General features: G+C 46.4%; 5 protein-coding genes across 5 annotated transcripts; 2 read left to right on the top strand and 3 right to left on the bottom strand.

Moving 5' to 3' along the window:
* Nucleotides 1–194: 194 nt before the first annotated feature.
* J4E93_008461 (uncharacterized protein) lies at nt 195–983 on the bottom strand (the record flags this gene model as incomplete). The annotated part of the gene is made up of 1 exon (XM_049346360.1): nt 195–983. One exon carries the CDS (start codon nt 981–983, stop codon nt 195–197), a length of 789 nt encoding a protein of 262 aa, XP_049196250.1.
* Nucleotides 984–1,497: 514 nt separating this feature from the next.
* On the bottom strand, nt 1,498–2,475 carry J4E93_008460 (uncharacterized protein; the record flags this gene model as incomplete). The annotated part of the gene is made up of 1 exon (XM_049346359.1): nt 1,498–2,475. The coding sequence occupies one exon, from the start codon at nt 2,473–2,475 to the stop codon at nt 1,498–1,500; it is 978 nt and encodes a 325-aa protein (XP_049196249.1).
* Nucleotides 2,476–4,236: 1,761 nt separating this feature from the next.
* J4E93_008459 (uncharacterized protein) lies at nt 4,237–5,183 on the top strand (the record flags this gene model as incomplete). The annotated part of the gene is made up of 2 exons (XM_049346358.1): nt 4,237–4,350; nt 4,404–5,183. 2 exons carry the CDS (start codon nt 4,237–4,239, stop codon nt 5,181–5,183), a joined length of 894 nt encoding a protein of 297 aa, XP_049196248.1.
* A 1,798-nt stretch (nt 5,184–6,981) lies between these two features.
* Nucleotides 6,982–12,874, top strand: J4E93_008458 (uncharacterized protein; the record flags this gene model as incomplete). The annotated part of the gene is made up of 2 exons (XM_049346357.1): nt 6,982–7,518; nt 7,565–12,874. 2 exons carry the CDS (start codon nt 6,982–6,984, stop codon nt 12,872–12,874), a joined length of 5,847 nt encoding a protein of 1,948 aa, XP_049196247.1.
* A 1,199-nt stretch (nt 12,875–14,073) lies between these two features.
* J4E93_008457 (uncharacterized protein) lies at nt 14,074–15,745 on the bottom strand (the record flags this gene model as incomplete). The annotated part of the gene is made up of 3 exons (XM_049346356.1): nt 14,074–14,515; nt 14,662–14,768; nt 15,116–15,745. 3 exons carry the CDS (start codon nt 15,743–15,745, stop codon nt 14,074–14,076), a joined length of 1,179 nt encoding a protein of 392 aa, XP_049196246.1.
* Nucleotides 15,746–20,540: the final 4,795 nt, after the last annotated feature.

Here is a 20,540-nt window from a genome sequence, read left to right as displayed (position 1 = left end):
AAACTTCCTTTTCCACCCTTTGCGGATATTCGGCATCTCAAGGCGGTGAATCTGCCAATGCTCGTCCGTCCAGCCTGAAGTTGTAGCGTATTTGGGTGACATTGGGGTGATCATGCAGGCGCGACATGTGGTTTCACTGCGCTGTACTCCGTCTGCGTCTGACTTGTCTCTTGTATGCCAGGTCCATGTCGTGTTCATCCGGTACGTCTGCTGGGGACGGTGCGACCTTTCTTCTCTCTGTGCATCTCCAATATGCCCGAAGGCACTTTCCGCGCCCTCTTTAATGTTCTATCATCCGTGACGTCATCTTCAATGTCTTCAATACTCCGTTTCCTCTTCTTCTCCTTGCTGTGCAGGAATTCGTGCATTCTTCGGTGCCCGTTTGTACCAACTGTCCCTTTTCCCATTGTGTGTTCATCTTCTGATAGAAACCCCACCTCAGTGGCCCCCAGATGTCGATTGATGCCAATTGCCAACATCTTTTCCCCCAGCAAGACTGCCATGCGATCATCCCAACGTCGCTTCTTGTTCAAAATATTTCGTATGCGGTAGATGTCTTCAATTGTTCGACGCTGGGCTATCTCATCGGCCTCTACCTGCGGTAGTCTGCTGGCCACCAGATTGGCCGCTGGACCTCGATAGCCTGTATCACCTTGCTCGACTTCAGGCGATTTGCAAGGCTCAGCTGTCAAGCTGTCGTGGCTGGCTGAGGACGACGTTGGCCCTTGTGAGAGTGGTGTGGAGGAGTCGCGATACATTGAGGGACTTGTTGCCTCACCATTGCGCTCGTCTGGCCATGCATTAGGCAATGTGTATTCGGCTCGCAGCGGGCTGTGGCCATGAATGGGAGAATACGGGTTGCGCCAGGGTGTCTTTGGACGCGGATATGAGGTGAGGAGGGACGATGTCAAATCCGAGACGTTGGGAGATGGCGTCCTGCTAGCCAGAGGTGTGAGAATTAATGAAGATAGTAAGTCAGCCATGTCGCTGGGACGATGTGCAAATGGGCTTGTAGATGAGGAGGTAAGTATCTTCCGAAGCAAGCGCTTTGACATCGTAAAGGCAATTGAGCTTCTGCTATTGTCTCTATCAAAGCGGAGCGTGCTTCAAACTAGTCTAATCTGGGAGACGGTATTCACTGTGCGACTTGACAATAGCAGCGTCATTGCAGGGTGTGAAGGTGCGCACGGAAGTTCCAAGGTGAAAGTGAAATGTGACCAGGCCCGATTCTTCAGAAATCAGGATAAGAAGGCACGCAGTAGAGAGAATAGTATGATGTTGAGAATCTTATGATGATTAAAAACATATATGATAATGTTCACATGCACAAAGGGAGATGTGATGAAGTGAGACATCGATGTTTGTTGCATTGTGATGATTACTATAGGGTCCAAGACGTGCTATTCAACTAGGTCAATGACAAAAACCAAAGACACACTGCTACACTCTTGACCGAGCTCTCCAAAGCCCTCCGAAGATCAAACACCCACGACACATCTAACACTGACTCCTACTATCCGCAACCCTCTGCCCACCCACCGCACCATTAAACCCCTTCAACAACGTATACCTCCCCTTAACACTAACCTTATACGTCGTGCTCTTAGTCTGATCAGTGCTAGTAGCCCCATTACAAGTAACACTACTCTTCACGCCCGTCAAACTACTCTGACTCCCCGAACTCGAACTGCCACCCTGATTCGGCGCATCCACACCCGCCGCACACGCCGCATAAGCCGAGCTCTTGACCCATTGCGTCTCCGTACCGTCTGGAGACGTGCCAATGGGAATGTAAAGGCTGTTAACCTGCTCTGCTTGTGCGGATGCAGCAGGTCCGGAGTCGGCGGCGCAGGAGGATGCTGCTTCGGCGCCCTTGGCGTTGTTGATGGACTGCGAGTTTAGGGCGTTGGCGGTGTTGGCGGAGGTGAAGATGAAGACTTCACCCAAGGCGTTGGTCGTAGCGACTGCGGTGCTGTTTGCGGCGCCGGATGAGGACGTGGAATCGGAGTTTGTGCCGTCGAGGGCGGCTGCTGCGGCGGATGCGGCGTTGCCTGAGGAGAAAGATGTTGTGACTACGCGAGCTTGACGTCCATCTGCTAGTGCTGTTGCGTTTGAGACGCTGTTTCCGCCTTGCTGCGAGGTGGAGTCAGAGTCTGTGGTGATGTTCCTGGGCGCCGATGGGTTGATGGAAGTGAATTGTGTGTTGTATGCCTTTCCGTCTGCGTAGTTGGCTATCCAGGAGACGAGAGTGCCTGAGCTAGCGATGAGTGGGATTTTGACCGTGTAACCGTTCACAAGGAGTGCCAGAGGGTTGGATGATGATGGATTGGAAGATGTCGGTACCCGCACGCCGAAAGAGTAGTCGATTGGGAGGGACATCTCCGGCAGGAGGGCTTCTGCAAGAGCTGCTCGGGAGCGGAAGATGGCGGGAAGGGCTGTGGCTGACGCCGCAAAGATGAATGGGGTGAGACGCATTGTGAAGTCAAGAATGAAGACAGTAGAATAAGATGGATATCATTTTGTTACTGTGAGAACGTGCCTGCGGTTTTATATGACTTTGCCGGTTCCCACTATGTCACTCTGGTTGGGTTGCGTCATAAAGAATTGTAGTAGTGTTCAGTATTTGGCGGACCTTTTCCGTAGACACCTGTTGAGGTAAGTCAGACGCTTCGTCTCGGGCCTAGATACTCCTACCTCATGGCCGAAAGGAGACCGGAACGTTACGGTGTGCCCTAAGAATCGACCGGAAGACTTCATTGAGTGTAGCATATGTGGAATCTAGTAGGCGTAGAGAAGCTATTAGAAGCCGCGTGGAAGAAAGGCGTCGCTGTGACTTCATCGGTGTCTTGGCCTTTCCATCACATCTAGAAGAGTCCGATGAAGGGGACAAGAGTCGATGTTCTTGCACTTCTGGCTCAGCCAAGGCGCGCCTAGAATGCTATGATGGAGGGGTGCCTACGAGGCCTGCTAAGGTAGTGTGTACCGTAGTTCTACTAAATTGTACATTAGGCAGAGCCCACATTCATTGCGTCGAAAGATGTGAGCCAATCGGAAAAGTCGCAAAATCGAAAATGATTTGACTTGCTTTGGCACCAGTCACTAAGGTATAAGACGTCGGCTGCTCGGAACGAAGTGACCTCTTCCAGCGCGGCTACCAAGACAGAGGTATAAGACGCATACCTTTCCAGACGCGATCAATAGTTCTGAAAGCAGGCCGGATATTTGTCTCCTTGTGTGAGGTCTCGCCGACATGTCTCCCGTTTTCCAGTGAGCAGCAATATTGACTGTTCTCACATAAGGTAATGTCAGTTTAACCCACTAAAACAGAGATTGCAGATGGAGCCATTGAAAAACGAACGATCATGGCTGGCGACAGCCCTGCAAAGACTGCGGCAAGCACGTTAGTTTGTTTGTCTGACTTCGCCGAGAGAGGGGTCATTGGCATCGGTATCGTGACAGTACGTCTGGGAGTCGCACTGATGATGGCTTCAGAGCCTTTCTCTACCAGACACGCGACCATACGAATTCGCGAGCTGCTCACACGGGCGAATACCAGAGGATGTGCAACATCTGCCGGGCGGTGGCTGCACTTATGCTGTAGTACACACCAGTGGCACGCTACTTACGGACCGGCCCATGTCGGCTTGGGGCAGACATGGCCCAAGGAGCTTTTTGCATCCGACAGTCGACGCACGAGAAAACTCCCGTCAAAGCAAGGAAATGGGAAGGGTGGCTGGGAAAAGCAGCAGCCTGCGACAAATGTTGGGTCGCCCTTTCCTAGGTAGTCCAGAGGGCATGGACGTAGGTGATCTGGCAGACGCACGCTAGCTGGCTTCTCCTCGATCTCAGCGCACGATCAGGTCCGAGCGCTCACGCCAACCCGAATTGGTCTGTCGAGAGGTCATTGATGTCATCCCGGCGCGTGTTTGAGAGGAACGAGACGTGCTCTACCAGATTCCAAGGTGCTCTGGCCGCCATACGGAATTGTGAAGACTTCATGATGTAGGTGATTCAGGGTGGCTGGGTGTTTAAGATGAGAACGGTTGAAGCTTGCGCAGGTACCTGTACGTCAGTGGAGGGAATCTGGGGTAGTACAAAGATTGTTTGCTGGACGCTTGTTCTTCTGGAATGTATCGCACGCTTCTCCCCCGACCGTTTTTGCTTGTTGCTGCACATCGCGCACCTCGTGTGACTACAACTTCCTTCAGACCTGCTCTTCGCTCAGTCTCATCAAAAATGCCTTCCAAGACCGACGACAAATACACGGATCCGCAACTGCGTGATGAAGTCAAGGAGGAGATCCAGGCTGGTGATAAGGGAGGCGAGCCCGGCCAATGGTCAGCCAGAAAGGTAGGCTTGACTAGTGCGAGTGTTCTTTGCACCACTGACACAGTCAATCGCAGGCACAGATGATGGCATCCGAATATAAGAAACGCGGTGGAGGATATACCACGGACAAGAAAGACGAGCAAGCGAAGCATCTGGATGAGTGGACGGAAGAAGAGTGGCAGACAAAGGATGGAAGCGGAAGCGCCAAAGACAAGAACGGCTTGGAACACCGCTACCTGCCGAAGAAGGCATGGGAGGAGATGAGCGACAAGGAGAAGGAGGAGACAGATGCCAAGAAGCAGGAGGGAAGCAAAGAGGGCAAGCAACATGTCGCCAACACCTCAAAAGCTGCACAGGCGAAGAAAGACGCTACCAACGACGGTGAGAAGAAGGGCTTTACCAAGATCGAGAAGAAGAGCAAGACGGACTGCACCACACAATGGGACGACCCGGACCACATGGAGGAGGATCAACGTGCATACCAGAAGTTCTTGGAAAGCAGCCGGAAATCCAAGAGCCCCCCGCAGGACGATCATCCAGGTCAAAAGCGAGGACGTGGCGCAAACATAGAGGCTCCCAGTGCCAGCAAGAGACAGAAGAGTACAGCGAACAAGCACGATAAGCCTATTGGAGCTGCCGGCGACATAACCCGTGTGCCGAAGAAGGGCCAGAAAGTTCAATGGCATTCGCTCCCTGGCTATGTTGATGGCGAGGTCGTGGAGGTTCTGTATGAAGAAAAGCAAATCGACGGCAAGAAGGTCAAGGCAAGTAAAGAGGACCCCAGGGTGGTGTTGAAGAGCGACGCATCGGGGAAGATTTGTGTACACAAGCCCGACGCAGTGTACTTCGATTAGAGCACGGTTGGTGTCGCCCGCTGGAAGCACGTGTCTACGGGTGTTCGGAAAAGCACGTGACAGACTCAATTGTGTCATCTTTGTTGTTTGGCGTCGGTGCATAGGGAGGTGCCGTAGCATGTAGCAGCAGTGCTGTTGTCAACAAACCCCATTCTATTACTCCAGACTCGATGCACGTCGTGGCCCAGGTGGCGATTGCCAGTAGCGCAGAGCTAGTGCTGTGAGGGTGTGATGCTGCACTCTGACCCAGGTATTTGCCTGGATGCATCCAACGTCGAGGTCTGGACGTGGTTCACCAGGCGAAGGTCGAATAGGAAGTGTACGGAGCGGGAATAGCAAGCTGTTCGCTCCGGCGTGTGTACTGCTATATGGCCGCCGACAAGACGGGCTTAGTTGCAGACGTAGCGGGCCTGGGCCGCTACCAGGCAAGACGGGGAAGGAGCAGAGGTGCATGCGACGAGGGTGTGATTGGGCGGGCAGGAGCGATCTGCACGTCTCCCCAGGTGGTGTATCCACGGCGACGCTGCAGGTCCTGGCGAGGGGCTCGTCTGTTGTCGCGCGCAATAACGAGGGCAGTCGTGCAACGTTGGGCCGTCTTGTCGAGGGGGCAGAGGTCATGGTGCTCGGCTGATGATGGCGTGAACATGCGTTCGCGATGCTGCACAGCCGTTCGAGGTTATTGTCCGACGGGATTAGTCGTCCTCTGGCTTTGTCGTAGCCGGCCTTGGGGAGGGGCTGGCGATCGCTAAGGGCTGATTACATACAAGCGCTGTTTTGCAGAATAGTGTTTAGGTGCTCGCAGGCTGTCTGGGAGTGCGCTGCCCGTGGTTCGTCTCGTGTTGCCCAAGCTGACCAAAGACATGGGCGAGCAAATAGCACAACGGCCTGCACTCGTCCAGGGATTACCGGGAGCATGCAGCGAAGCGGTCAGTAGAGGGGAGTCTGCGGCAGGCCATGACAATGAGAAAAGAGAGGGAGGACTGCTGCAGTGCTGTACCCCGCCTTGTCGACCGGCCAACGGCCATCTCGATTGATTCGCGATTGATTGCCAATGCCGCAGCACTGTGGCCGTGTTGGATAAGCCCGCGAGAGGTTCTGCCGTTGTGTTGGCGGCCAGGATGTGCCGTCGCGGTCGGGCGCTCGGGCCAGTGAATGCACCCTCCCTACACCAGCATCATGCATACCCTTTAGCTCCGCGCGCACCTGGTGCACGGCTGTTTTGCGTGTGACTTTCTCTCGACGCGTGCTTGGGTGCTGCGTGGGGACTTTTGCCAGCTGGATAGCGTGCCGACGAGGCCCATCCCATGCGTGCAGCTGCTCATCCGCCCGCCTGGCGTAGTTTCTTTTTTGTCAACGCCTTTCTGCCGACGCCTTGTGCTGCCGGCTGAGACGACGCCCATTGTGTACCCCTCTCGCCCCGTCCACCACCACGACGGCGACGACTGCCACGGCCGCCGCCTGCTGCCCACCGCCCTCACCACTCCCCAGCCCGCGACGCTCATTACATCACCCAATCGCTCTCCTCGCCCTCTTGCACGCTCGCACTACCATGCAGCTCGTCTAGTCCCCTCATCCCGGTTTCGAGACCCACTCTCGTTGCAGTCAGCAAGCACTACCGCACTGCTCGTCAACGCGTACCTTCCCCAGCTGCACGCCCGACGCTCCCGGACCGTCGCTTTTTTCCCACCATGGTCCTGGCAGCTCTCTGCGCATAGCTCATCACCCGCCAGCCCTCGGGCACCCGCCCAATTCCCCCCGGCGACGGGCTCTCGCGACGACAGCACCACCCACCCCAGCCATGGCGGACGAGAAGAAACCCACGACGCTGGCCCCGCCCGCAGTCACTGCCCTGAAGCAGGAGGCTGTCGGCACCAGCGGCCACCGACAGAACATGGAGCGCAGTGTTAGTCAGGACATGCGCAACGAGCGTGCAGACCTCAAGGAGGCCGCCGAGCACAGCCTGAACATCATCATGGACCTGGACCTCGAGGGCAAGATCCGCTATGTCAGCCCCTCGTGGACCGACGTCATTGGCACCCTACCCAAGGAAGTCACGGGCAAGCCTGCACTCGAAATCATATGCGGCGGTGCCGACGGTTTCGCCGAGACGATTGAGTCGGTTAGGAAAGACGACTCCCGGAGTCACATTGCTCGTTTCACCGTACGATTGGGCCCTCATTCCATCTTACGGAAGCAGCGACCGAGACACGCCGTCGAGGCCCCCGAATCATTGCCAATGTCGCCTACCCACGTAGAGGAAGAGGAGGAGCAGCTGTTGAATCTCGAGGCTCAAGGAATCATGGTATACGACCGAACGACTGGAGCGGAGAGTCATGTACGTCCCAATCAATCCTGACATTTGACTTTACTAACCGCAACAGACTATGTGGATGGTCCGGCCATCGATCATTCGCGAAGTGACAATCGACCTCCCGGAAGTCCTCGTGGAATCTCTCGGAGTAGGCGCTGAGGTTCTGGCCCATTATCTCACTGGCCTCGCCGAGCAAAGCGCAACCAACCCGGGCGAACACGCACCGCCGCTACCGGTTCTATGCCGGATCTGCGAACGACAAATCACACCCTGGTGGTTCGAGAAGCACTCTGAACTGTGTCTACAAGAACACCGTGCGGAAATGGATGTACAGATGGCGCAAGAGACTCTTGCTGAGCACCGCAATTCCATCGTCAAGGTTCTCGATACACTCGAGTCTCACAGCCAGCGTTCAAGAGCTGCGGCAGTAGACTCGGTACAGCCAATTCAGCCCGCCGAGTACAAGGGCCTCATCATCCACGCAACATCCACGCCATCGTCTAGCACACCGTCTGGACGCAACTCTCCTGCTTCCCCGCCGTCAAGATCACGCGAACGCTCAGAGCGCTCGTCTGGTTTTGGTCATCACCGCGCGCGATCATTCGCCGTTCGGAGGCCTCTAGCCCGCATCGTTGAGCTAGTTCTGGACTTGTGCGACACCGCACTCGAGATCAACACTCCGGCAGTCAAGGACAATGGACGTGGTCAAGCAGCCACGGAGATTCGCACACAATCGCCTCAGTCGGAGAACCGTATCTCGCAAGTCCTCCAATGGCAATCGCCTACCACAGGCTCGGTCGACCACACTGAAGGCCTGAAGCTGTTGTGTGAAGATACCAGCAGGCTTGCCAGGGCAAAGATCGATGCCGTCACTCGACATAGGAGGGTGCTTGAGTACTCTGAACGACTCCGCATTGAATTCGACATCTTGGTTCAAGAATGCATCGAAGCCGCGATCCTGAAAGCTGCTCGTATCGCCGCTGGCGAGGACAGCTCCTCTGAAGACGAGCGACCCGAAGAAGAAGTTCAATCCGACGCCAATGACACCGATACCGCTCCTGGCGAAGAAGGCATATTCCCCGGCTCCTTCGATGCGCCTTCTTCCATGGCCCAAGCTCTCCGCAACACTTCTGACGCTTCGTTGCCAGCACGAGTTGGACGGCGTGAATCCTCTGTAGCCGGTTCAAATCGATCTAGTAGTCCTAAAGGGGGTTGTCAAACACCGCGGTCACACGCAGGCGCTATCAGTATAGCGACCCACAGCAAGCGCCAATCCATGCATTTCGAGAGCGATGCTGGTGCTGAGAGTGATACCAGCATGCGTTCATCCGTGTTATCTGGCCCTCGCCGAGCTGATTCACCAGCAACATCTGACGTAGGACTCAGCAGGGTAGCCAGTTCACGTGAGCGCAAACGCAAGAGTCTGATCTTGCCGAGCGTTATGTCTAGTCGACAACATTCGCCTGCCCGTTCCATGATACCTCCGCCATCTTCACCTCTACGAACGAACAAGCCGCGCCTACCCAGTGGCATGGAGGGGTTGCAATCACCAATCACGTCACCCATCTTGCCGACTACTGAATTCTCTTCGCCAGCAATGGTGCACGCCCTAAACCATCACCGGAGACAGTCGTCTACTGCTGGTTCAGACGGACCAAGACCCATTTCTCCCCGTTTGATTCCTACCACCCAGCCGCAGCCACGCGCTGTGCCTCCGTCAATCAAGGATTTTGAGATTATCAAACCCATCAGTAAGGGCGCTTTTGGTAGCGTTTATCTGGCCAAAAAGAAATCGACTGGAGAATACTACGCCATCAAAGTCTTGAAGAAAGCCGACATGGTGGCCAAGAATCAAGTCACCAACGTGAAGGCTGAGCGAGCTATCATGATGTGGCAAGGCGAGAGTGACTTCGTCGCCAAGCTGTACTGGACCTTTTCTAGCAAAGATTACCTCTATCTCGTCATGGAGTACTTGAACGGCGGCGATTGCGCCTCGCTCATCAAGGTCCTGGGTGCTTTACCAGAAGACTGGGCGAAGAAGTATCTCGCTGAGGTGGTGCTTGGCGTCGAACATTTGCATAGTCGGAGCATTGTCCACCGCGATCTCAAACCGGACAACCTGCTCATCGATGGAAAAGGTCATCTCAAACTGACTGATTTCGGTTTGTCGCGTATGGGTATGATTGGCCGACAGAAGCGTGCACTCAAGTCTGTTGAGCCTGCGCCAGACCTGCTCAAAACCGGCCCTTTTCATCGCGCTACGTCTGTAGGATCTTCGCGATCTGCATCCTTTGACTTGAATCACTCGCCTTCACAGACGCCATCCATGACACCTGCCCTCGCTGGAGACATCGGTCAACCGTCGTACTTTAGCCTCAATCGAGACGGTTCCCAACAAAGTCGTGAGCCTTCAAGGCGGACTTCGGGCACTCGGAGCGACAGCCAAGATAGTGATGCGCTACAAGCCATGTTCCGTCGCTTTAGTATAGCTGAGGATTCCTTTGGCCAGCCTCGCGGACGGTCACCGATAGAAGAGGAAGCCTACAGCGACGATGGTTCTCCCGACCTCTACCCTGCTACAACTTCCCTTAGTCACTCTGCAGTAACTCAGAACACTGCTTTGGCGCCCTCGTCGTCAGCAATGCCGCCGCCACCCATGGCTCTGTTCGACCCAGAAGATAGCGATCGCAAGTTCGTCGGTACACCGGACTATCTTGCCCCTGAAACTATCGCCGGTAATGGCCAGGATGAAGTCAGTGATTGGTGGTCTTTAGGCTGCATCCTCTTCGAATCTTTGTATGGATATCCTCCATTCCACGCGGATACGCCCGATGAGGTGTTTTCAAACATTCTTGCGCGTAGAATTGACTGGCCAGAAGATGATGATGAGTTATACGACATATCAGACGATGCGAAGGATCTGATGAATCGGTTGATGTGCTCTGATCCTGCACAACGTCTTGGGGCGAACAAGGACGACAAATACGCCAGTGGTGGAGAGGAAATCCGCAGCCATCCGTGGTTTGCAGATGTCAACTGGGAGACCTTGCGGGATGACGAAGCATCTTTCATTCCCGCACCTGAAAATCCAGAGGACACGGAATATTTCGACACCAGAGGAGCCGCCATGGCAAACTTCAGTCCCGAGTTTGAAGACCAAGCTACTACACCAGCAGGAACCCCAAGTACCGATTATCCTGACCGACCACACGATGCTTTGTCTAGAGTACGCTCCCAGGTGACCGTCTCAACTATGAAGCGAGGACTGATCCCTCTCCATATCCCAGCTCATGTGCGGGAAGGCCGGTCTAGGAGACTCAGTGAACCAATGGCAACTGACGACTTTGGTAATTTCAGCTACAAGAACTTACCTGTTCTGGAGAAGGCAAACAAGGACGTCATCCAGAAGTTGCGTGCAGAAGCCATGCTTCCACAAAACAAGCCCGCACCCCCACTGCAGTCGCCCAGTGTCACGTCGCCGTCGCCATCGCTGGAGAACAGCCCGATGCTACCCGGCCCGCTCAAACGTACGCTATCTTCCAATAGAGCCACTGGACGACCTTCTTCTCCCTCGATGAGCGGGCCACATTCCTCGCCAAGTCGTGGCTCACAGCCCTCATCTCCTCTGCTCGTACAATTCAGCACAGGACAACATGACCGACGCAAGACGTCTAGTAGCTCGTCTACGTTGTCGCATTCGACTAGCAACCCATCGTCGCTACAACCGGGAAGCTTCTTCGATCCTTCCCGCGTGTCAGGCTTGCGACCATCGCCAGAAGCTGTCTCACCAAACAGGCTTTCGAAGACACCGTCGGCGCCCCCCGTGGCTTCTCAAGAAAAGCCTGTCACTGGACAACGCCAGTCATCGGCACAAACAAATGCTTCTTCGCCACGCGCTCGGTCTCAAACGCTTGGGTCTCAAGAGGACGATGTTGTGCGCGATCTCCTACCTGGTCACTACAAGCGCCGGAGTCAAGTGCTTGATGTGTCTCCATCGTCGTCTGACACGGAAGACTCTCGTGCGAAAGCGCTGCTTCGTGTCCAGCGACGACGTCAGAGTTCTCGAAGACTCTCGCAGATCAGCTTTGGTGACGGTCCATTCTTCCGACCATTAGACGTATTGATCTGCGAGGACCACCCGGTGTCACGACTTGTCATGGAGAAGCTGCTTGAGAAGTTGCGCTGCCGCACTTTGACCGTTACCAATGGCTCAGAAGCTATACGATATGCGATGGGCGAGGTCAAATTTGATGTGATCATGATGGAGTTCCGCCTTCCTCAGGTCAATGGTGCAGATGTCGCTCGCATGATCCGAGACACTAAGAACGCCAATACGCATACGCCGATTGTCGCTGTTACTGGATACCTGAAGGAGCTGCAGGCGCCCCACTACTTCGATGCACTTATCGAAAAGCCTCCTACTGTGGCGAAGCTTACGGACACGTTGAGCAGACTGTGCCAATGGAAAGCACCCCCGCCAGGCTGGACGCCGAACCAATTGTACCCATCTATGATGCCCTCTGGGCTTCGACAAGAGTCTTCGCGCCAGGAGGACAGCCCCACGACCTCGAATTCTTCAGGCTATCCACCCGTCCCTTCTGCCAGTTACCGAGGTTCGAGCCGCGAAGACTCTATTAGTTCTAGCTTCTTCGGTGACAACGAGAGTCGTGCAGGCGAGGATATGCCAGTTAGAATCCACAACGCCGACGATTGGCGGGAGCGCGACATCGCACGAGCTATGAGTGGCTTAGGGATTTGCGACGATGCAGCTAATGCCGATGCGAAAGCAGCTGTTCCCAATCGTGTTGGTGCACCTGACCTGCCCCACGGGGACTCCGCGCCAGCCGTTCTCGAGGAGGCAACGATCCGCCGCCAGAGATCGACAGAGCAAGTCGGCGCCAAACGTCGCATTCTGGAGACCCGCAAACACGAGTCGGCAGAGTCTGGGGACGATGAAGACGACGAGTTGGGTCATGCTCCAGTGCGCACTCGGAGTCCAAGGTCAAGACCAAAGTCTACGTCGAAACTTGGGATTGAGATGATGCGAACGAACAGCAGAGGCAGTGTCATCTCTGTCGAAGACCCTGGGCAGCCAGATTCAACCCTACCTTCCTCCCCGCCTCCAATGATCACAGAGGAGCGTGCGGCAGAGGAATATGAGGGTAGCCTTGATGTACCTGCAGTCGCGCCTACGTCGCTCACACCGCCAGTCCTCTTTCCCGAAGAACCCGGCGATGATGTGACTGACTTTGTCATCGAAACTCCCAAGGCGCAGAAGGACGCGATTAGTCCGGATCCGGATCCCACGCCCAAAGCAAAGCCTGCCACGACACCCGACCCAGACCCAACCCTCCGAGCGAACAGTCCAGTGGACCCCTAGGCAGCATCGTGGTAGTTGTCCCGCACATATTCATTAAATTGCGCATTTGATATTAAAATTTAAGCACGTCTTTCGCAGCATGGCGTTGGCGGTGTTCCTACCGGGAGGTGCGCCAGTGACAGCGAGTTTAGGAAGCACTCGACATAGTTCCTTTGTCTCTTCGCGCTGTCCAACTTTCGTTGCTACGCGACTGCGTGTCGTTTTGAGAGACCTTTTTTCCCAAGCAATGTCCATATAGTCAACATCTTCTTCTCTTTACCATAGCTTGGACGTTTTTTAAGGTCGTATCATGTGCCTTGGGAGGAGGCACTTTTGTCATTCCTTTACTATAGTTGTTACCCAGTCCACACACGAAGTGCTCGTTGGATTCAGACTGTCGCTCGCTTCTTCTTTGGCTGCTGCCTGTATTAGGTGTACTACTATCGTATTGAAGTATGCGAAGCTTTTGTACTTTTGGGTTTGAGAATCACCGATATTACAGCGGTAAATAGCTGAATGGAGATCACCTTGTACAAAAGATCATTTACTGATGTTTTCTCGCTCACCGGAAACATGCCTATCTCGGCATTGCAACCATGACCGAAAGGAAGTAAGGCGGCTTTCTCTTGAGATTGTAAACACTATTCGCTAAAGAAGGCCGCAGTTTCACCCAGACCCATGGAGGATGACTGGCACATGTATTCGCTGGGGTTCCTGCACACACCGATCTCGATTTGCACAACTGAGAAACCGTCTACAGCCTCAGATACTACCAGCTAGTGCGGTCGGCCTACGCTAGCGGGGTTCGCGGGATATTACGGATCATCTCTACTTGCTCCCGCGCTGCACTCTGTTTGACGAATTGTCTGGTGCAGGTAATCTCAGAAAGTAGTTACGACTCCCTACCTTGACGAAGAGTTCGAGTAGAGCCAAATCGCAGATAGTCGCTCATGTGAATGATGCGATGAGCCAATGGCAGAGCACAGACGGCAGGAATGGCACGAGCCCGTATCGCTGGGCATGACATAAGTACGAACCGTCGCTTTTCGTATGAGAACATGCGCTCCTCGACCAGCGATTGCGCGCAGGCGATTGATTCGAATACCCGTACGGCTTCAACACCTCGTTAACTATCGACTATTGCATACTACAAAGGAAACATAGACAGCCCATGTTACAAGCTCGCGACAGAGCAATCGGCTAGAGAACGTCGTTTGCGATTAGAACGTCGTTTGCGGATCAATCCTCCACTCGTAGCAGTCGTTATTCAGAAACCCACCCTGCTTCCCGTTCACACCCCCACATTGACAGCTGTTGACAGGAACCTCCAGGTATTTGTAGCACAAGTCGTAGTCATACTTGAACTGGCAGCCTGGGTCGACGCTGAGCGATATGAGGATTTGGACACCGGTTCCCGTGCTGTGGTAGAATGTGTAAGTTAACGACTTGAAGTAATTTTCCTTGAAGACGTCACCCGAGCTACCTATCGCAATGCAAAAGTCGTGGATGGCGCTGTCCATGCGCGTATGCTCCGTCTTCTGATCCAGACCACCGTAACAGTCGACTTCATTCTGCATTGGATCGCCTTCGCGCGGAGATGCCGTAGGTTCGGGCGGGTCTTCAGTAGTTGTCGTTTTTGTCGACGTCTTGGAAGAGGTCGAACTAGACGAGGAACTGGTCGGTATTGGACATACGACCCAGTTGTCTTCCCAGTTCTCGTCGAAATCGCCGTTATCCCCACCCGAGATGGTGTTGTTGTCGCCGAAGATCCACGTTCGGTGAAGCAAACCCAGTCCATGAAGCCATACTTTTTGATCAACGGCTCCTCGATCTGACCGATGATAGGCTGAATTTGCCTCTTGGGCCAGCTACCCGTCGGCGGAGGCTGCGCGTTGGGGCCGATAGATTGAGGTGGCTTCGGAAAGGATATCTTAGGCCCTACTGTGGTAGACTCACCATCTGGGCCGGCGTAGATCACCGAAGGCCAGTGGGGTGTTGTCGCGGGTTTGGGCCAAAAAACCTCGAAGCCTTGGCGCTCGACTTACTAATTTCCATTGCCCTCTTCATGTTCATCCCTGACCATCGGAAGTATCACGATAGGGTCGGTCCTTTGCACCCGTCCATGAATGACCAGTCGAGAGGCCGCTGAAAGACGGAGGAGCGCCAGTCCGCCAGGTCAATCTTCACAGTCTCTCCCGAAATGCTCTTTCGCCAATCTTCCACTGTTTCGAAGTTCACTTGGTCTGGCAAGCCACAGCTAACCATCAGCTTAGTGTCTTCCACCAGAGACTCATTCTTCATCAAGTCACCTTCTGCCCCAAAGATGTCTTCACGCTGCCTTAGCAACCAGGGGTGAACCGCCGAGACATAGTCGTGAATGGTAAGGAACGCGCCACTGGCCTTGACGAGGAGCGTCTCACACTTCTTCCGTGGGCGATTAGCGCGACAACACCTCAATAGATGCGGTTCCTCCTCCTTGTCTAAGTCTGAACTGTAATCTTGAAGCTCTCCGAAGAGAAACTCATCGGGGTCCTCTCCATTCTTCTCAGGGTCGTGACAGAAGCGATGCATTTCGAGCCATTGGAACTCCCAGTCTTCGAGAATGTCAATGTGAACGATGACGGAGGAAGTTTTGGGTTCGGTGAGGGGCGATTGAGACACCGAATGCCAAGTGGTATTCGAGGCTGTCTTGTCACCATATGGCTCTGTCGCGATGTTGGCGTCATACCCGATGCCCTGCATGACCTCGATCGCACTGTACAATGGGCCGTCGAGAGCCCACTTTAGACGCTGGGCATCGAGACTGAGACCGACGGGCTGCTGTGATTCTCGATAGACTTCATAGGCTGGTGATATTGCGCTATCCGTGTGTTGAGAGATGTCCTCAGACATTGCGGCGTGTTTAAGTTGAAGGTAACTAGGAAGTGCGGAGAGGCGGAGACGCATAGCCTTTGTAGTTGACAATAGCTGTAGCAGCCCACGATTAGGCTGCAGGTCGCGGCGCAGAACCAACTTAGGCTAAAATTGCAAGCCCCCGTTGCGCGCACCGTAGCGAGGATGTAGAGGTAAAATATTATAAAAATAGTCTGTATAGCCTGTAAACAAAGACAAAGAGAAAGTACAGCACTAGCGTATAAGCTATCTCTCTTCTATAATGCTTATTTATTAGAAGTCTATATACTAGGTAATATTATAAGAGAATAGATATAGACATAAAAGTGTCTAGGTAGTAAACCTCTAGTAGTAACTATAAAGAAAGCTTAAGTATTTATTAAATAATAGAGCTAGTTCTAAATAGTATATACTAATACTCTAGTAAATCTTTTTCTTATAAGAGATAAGCTTAATAAACTAATAGAAGTAATTTCTTCTAATAACTAGATCTTAGAATATATTATAATATTTAGCTAAAGCTATAATAATATCTAGATTCTCTAGAATAGCTTTTATATATAACAAGTTTCTATTTCTTATTTATTATAGTAGAATACTAAAATAAAGTATAATAATAAAGTATAGTTTAGTAACTTTATATATAATTAAAAGTATTATTAAGAGTAAGTTTTAGTATATTATAAAGAAAGCTTAAAAATAATATTATAAAAAAGTAGTAATAGTGTAAATAGCTATAGAATTAACAAAGATAATAAGTAAAGATATAAGAAAGTATTAATAGAGTTTTATAATCTATACTACTTTTTTTATAGAAAAAAATAGTTTAAATCTTAATAAGTAGAATATTAAAATCTTTAAAACTATCTATATAAAATTTTTATAGTAAGTATTTTTAAAAAATTAGTAAAAGATAGTAGAAAGTAATATTTATTCTCTAAAATATATACTTAATAGATATTTCTTTTACTTTTATATGATATTTTTTTACCTTTATTCTTTTTTATAAAGTAGAGTAATAAAAAAATAAAAATTTAAAGAGTTATAGTTTTTAAAGCTATATATCTAAATGACTAGACTAGCTAGAACTAAGATTTTTAGTATTTTAGAAAGCTAAAACCTTACTTTTTAAGTTAGCGTCTTAAGAATTTTACTTAGTAAGCTAAATCTAGCGTAAGATTAGCAGTATTTAAGTATACTAAAAAGCTTTACTCTTTTTAGCCTATATTACTTTATTTATAGTATTAATTTTACTATAACTTTAATATACTATTATATATACTTAGATCTATTATATATTTAAATAAAAAGTTATTCTATCTATTTTTATAATAGTTAAATTAGAAAGTTATTTTTTAAGCTTTTTATATTATAAGCTAGCTAGATCTAGTATCTAGTACTTAGTATACTAATCTTTAGCTTTTTCTACTAATTTATAACACTTAAGTAAGCTTTTAATATAGTTATTTATTAATATTTATAGTATAGCTAGTTACTTTTCTAAAATAGTAGTAAAAAATAGATCTACTACTTTATTACTAGCTTTTATGCCTAAAAAGCTAGTAAATTCTTTTACTTCTTTACTAGCTTATTCTTTAGTAAACTCTAAATAACTTCTATAAAATATAGATTTAAGCTATAAGTATAATACTTAAAGAGATAAATTCTATTTCTTTTAAACTAATTAAAAATAGCTAAGATTTCATAAATTTTAGTATTATTTTACTAGAATTTCTACTCTAAATAAAAAAAAATATTAGCTTTCTAAATATAGAAGTTTTTTTAAAAAATAATAAGAATTAACTAAGTTATATTTATTTAAAGTTATAATTAAAAGAAAGCTTTTTTACCTCTTTTAAAAAAAGGTTTAACTATAAAAGTTAAGATTTTTATTATATATTTTATATTAATAAAGCTTTTAGAGTTTTATAAAGTCTTAGTTATATATAACTTAGATTTTCTACTTATCTAAATAGCTTTTAAAATAGAAATAGTAATATTATAAGCTATAACTTAGTTAGTAAGCTAGCTAAAAATAGGTTCAAAATTTAGAAAAATACTAAATCTTTTAAAGAATAATTTAGCTTATTTAGATTTTTTATAAATATACTAGTATTAGTTATAGAGACTTATTTAGGCTTAGTTCTTTTATTTCTTTTTTTTTCTAATATATTCTTACTAAGTACTATACTTATACTATATAAAAGACGTATCTAAAAATATAACTTTATTAAAGTTTATAGTTATTATTTTCTTAATAGTTTTTTCGTATATTTTCTTCTAAATAAAGCTTTTTTTATATTTAGAAGCTACTTTTTTTTTGTAGTAAAAATAAAGTATTTCTCTACTTTTGCTAAGTGTTATAAAAGTCTAGTAGAAAAGTCTTAATTATTCTTTTTTAAAATTTATTAATTTATCTTTTTAGAACTATATGCTAAGTTTCTATTAACTACTCTAGTAGCTCTTTTTAAGACTTTTTAAGACTAGTCTAGTTTAGGCTTAAGAAAAGTAGTAAAAGTTTTGTTTTAATAAATTATAAAGCGTTTATAATAGACTTAGAAAACCTTTCTAGTATAGTACTAATAGTACTAGTAGATAGTTATTACAGAGATAAAGTATAAACTTATTTTCTAAATTTAAAAAGTTCTACTAATATAGAAAGAATATAAAGAAGATAATATTTAAACTTAGAAAGAAAAATATATATAGAATAAGACTAAAAGAAGCTTATATAATTTTAGCGCTATTTTTTAGTATACCTTTTTTTTTTTTTAATTTTTTAAAATTAATTAGATTAAAAACTATAAGTAAGATTTTACTTTTATAAGTACTATATAAGCTAGTATAATATTATTTTTTTCTTAAACTTTTTACATGCTAGTTAAAAAGTTATAGCTAGATTAAACTAAGTCTTTTTCTTACTTTATATTTAGCGTTACTTTTCTGTTTATATATACCTACTAAGTAATATTCTAAAGAGCCTAACTTAAAGAAAAAGTTCTTAGCTTTCTAGAAAACTAAGAATTATTCTTTTAGCTAGTCTAGTTATCTAGATATCTAGCTTTAAGAAAAATAACTTTTTTAATATTTTTTTCTTTTTATTACTCTACTATAATATAAGTAATAATAGAATCTTAATTTCTAAAAATAAGATAGTAGATCTTTCTAAGTAGTTAATAAAGCTAAGAGCTTATAATATCTCTATTAACTCTCTACGTAGTACGCGCTATAGTTAGTAAGACTACCTTAGGTAGATACTTTAATAAATATAGATTATTAGTTTATAATAGTATTTAATATAGCTTCTAGAATAATTAACTCTATAAAAGCTTATAAATTAATAGTATAATAGTAAAAGAAAAGAGAATTTATAGTAGATATAGTAATAGTTAAACTAAGAATCTTTTTTATTATAAAGTTATGATAAAACTTTATATTAATATAGAAAAACTCTAAAGGTATATCTAAGAAAGAAGAAAACTATTAGAAATATACTTAAGCATTCTTAAAGATTAAATTATACTTACTATTATATAATTAATAATAGAAAAGCTATAACTATAGTTTTCTATACTATAACTCTTAAAGGTAAGCTTATTTAAGCTATAAGTATTACTACTTAAGTTAGAGATAAATACTTAGAAGTAACTCTTTAAGTAATAAGAGTAATAGAATTTATAATAGCTATTAAACTTATTAGAAACCTATTAAGTTTAAGTAATAATAAAGTTATTCTAAACTATAATATAATCTATTTAACTATAAAATACAGATACCCAAAGAGAGTTCTTTTATATACTTAGTACTACGCAAAGTTTAATCTATGAATTTCTAATTATAGCTAGAATCTTAACAAGATACTTTTATAAGATAGTTTAGCTTAAGTTATAAAACTTTATTCTTCTTAGTAAAGTTATAGGATTTTGAAATCATATTACTAAAGTTAATTACTCTAGAATTAAACTTTAAATTCTACTCTATAAAGATTTAAAAGAACGTAGTAATATTTTTGAATACCTACTTAGTTTAAAGTATACAGTTTAAGCTACTATTTATATGTATTAGATAGTAGAATAAAACTAGAGATTATTATAGTAGATAAGGTAGAAGATAGAAAGTAGAAGTTTAGTAGATATAGTTTGTAGTAGTAATAATTCTAGTTTTCTACTATATTAAAAATAAATAAATTTATAAGTTAAAATATATTAAGAATAAAGTTTTAATTATAATTTTAATTACTATAGTTTAAGCACATATTAGTATTAATAATATAGTTATCTTACTACTCTAAGTTTTAAGACCTTTAACTACAATACTCTAAGAATAAAATATAAACTCTTAGTCTAAGTTTTCTTAATACCTATACTTTTAAAATATACTTTTAGGTATTTCTAAAACAATGTTTTCTTACTAACTTAGAATAGCTATAGATTTTTATATTCTAGCTTATATTCTAGAACTATTAGTTTACTAAAGAATTAACTTTAACTTATATATAAGTTATAATTAGAAACTAAAGTAGATAAATATACTAGAGAAATTTCTTTCTATACTTTCTTGTATAATATATAGCTATAAAGATATATTTTATAGTTTTATTAGATATAATTAGTATAAGATAGAAAGTGTTATATTAGAGAATTTTTAAAGTTAAAGAGAAGTTATAATTTTATTCTTATAGAAATAGTATTACTTAGCTTATTAGCTAGTAGCTAGAGATTTCATTAATAAGTACTTATATAGTAATTAATAAGAATATACTTAAACAACTCTAACTTTTGTTTTATCTTTAGTT

Source organism: Alternaria ventricosa, assembly GCF_023758065.1.
Source record: "Alternaria ventricosa strain BMP 2768 chromosome Unknown scaffold_17, whole genome shotgun sequence".
NCBI classification, from domain to species: domain Eukaryota; kingdom Fungi; phylum Ascomycota; class Dothideomycetes; order Pleosporales; family Pleosporaceae; genus Alternaria; species Alternaria ventricosa.
Note: the sequence above shows the minus strand (reverse complement) of the source record. Positions and strands in the feature narration are given on the sequence as shown.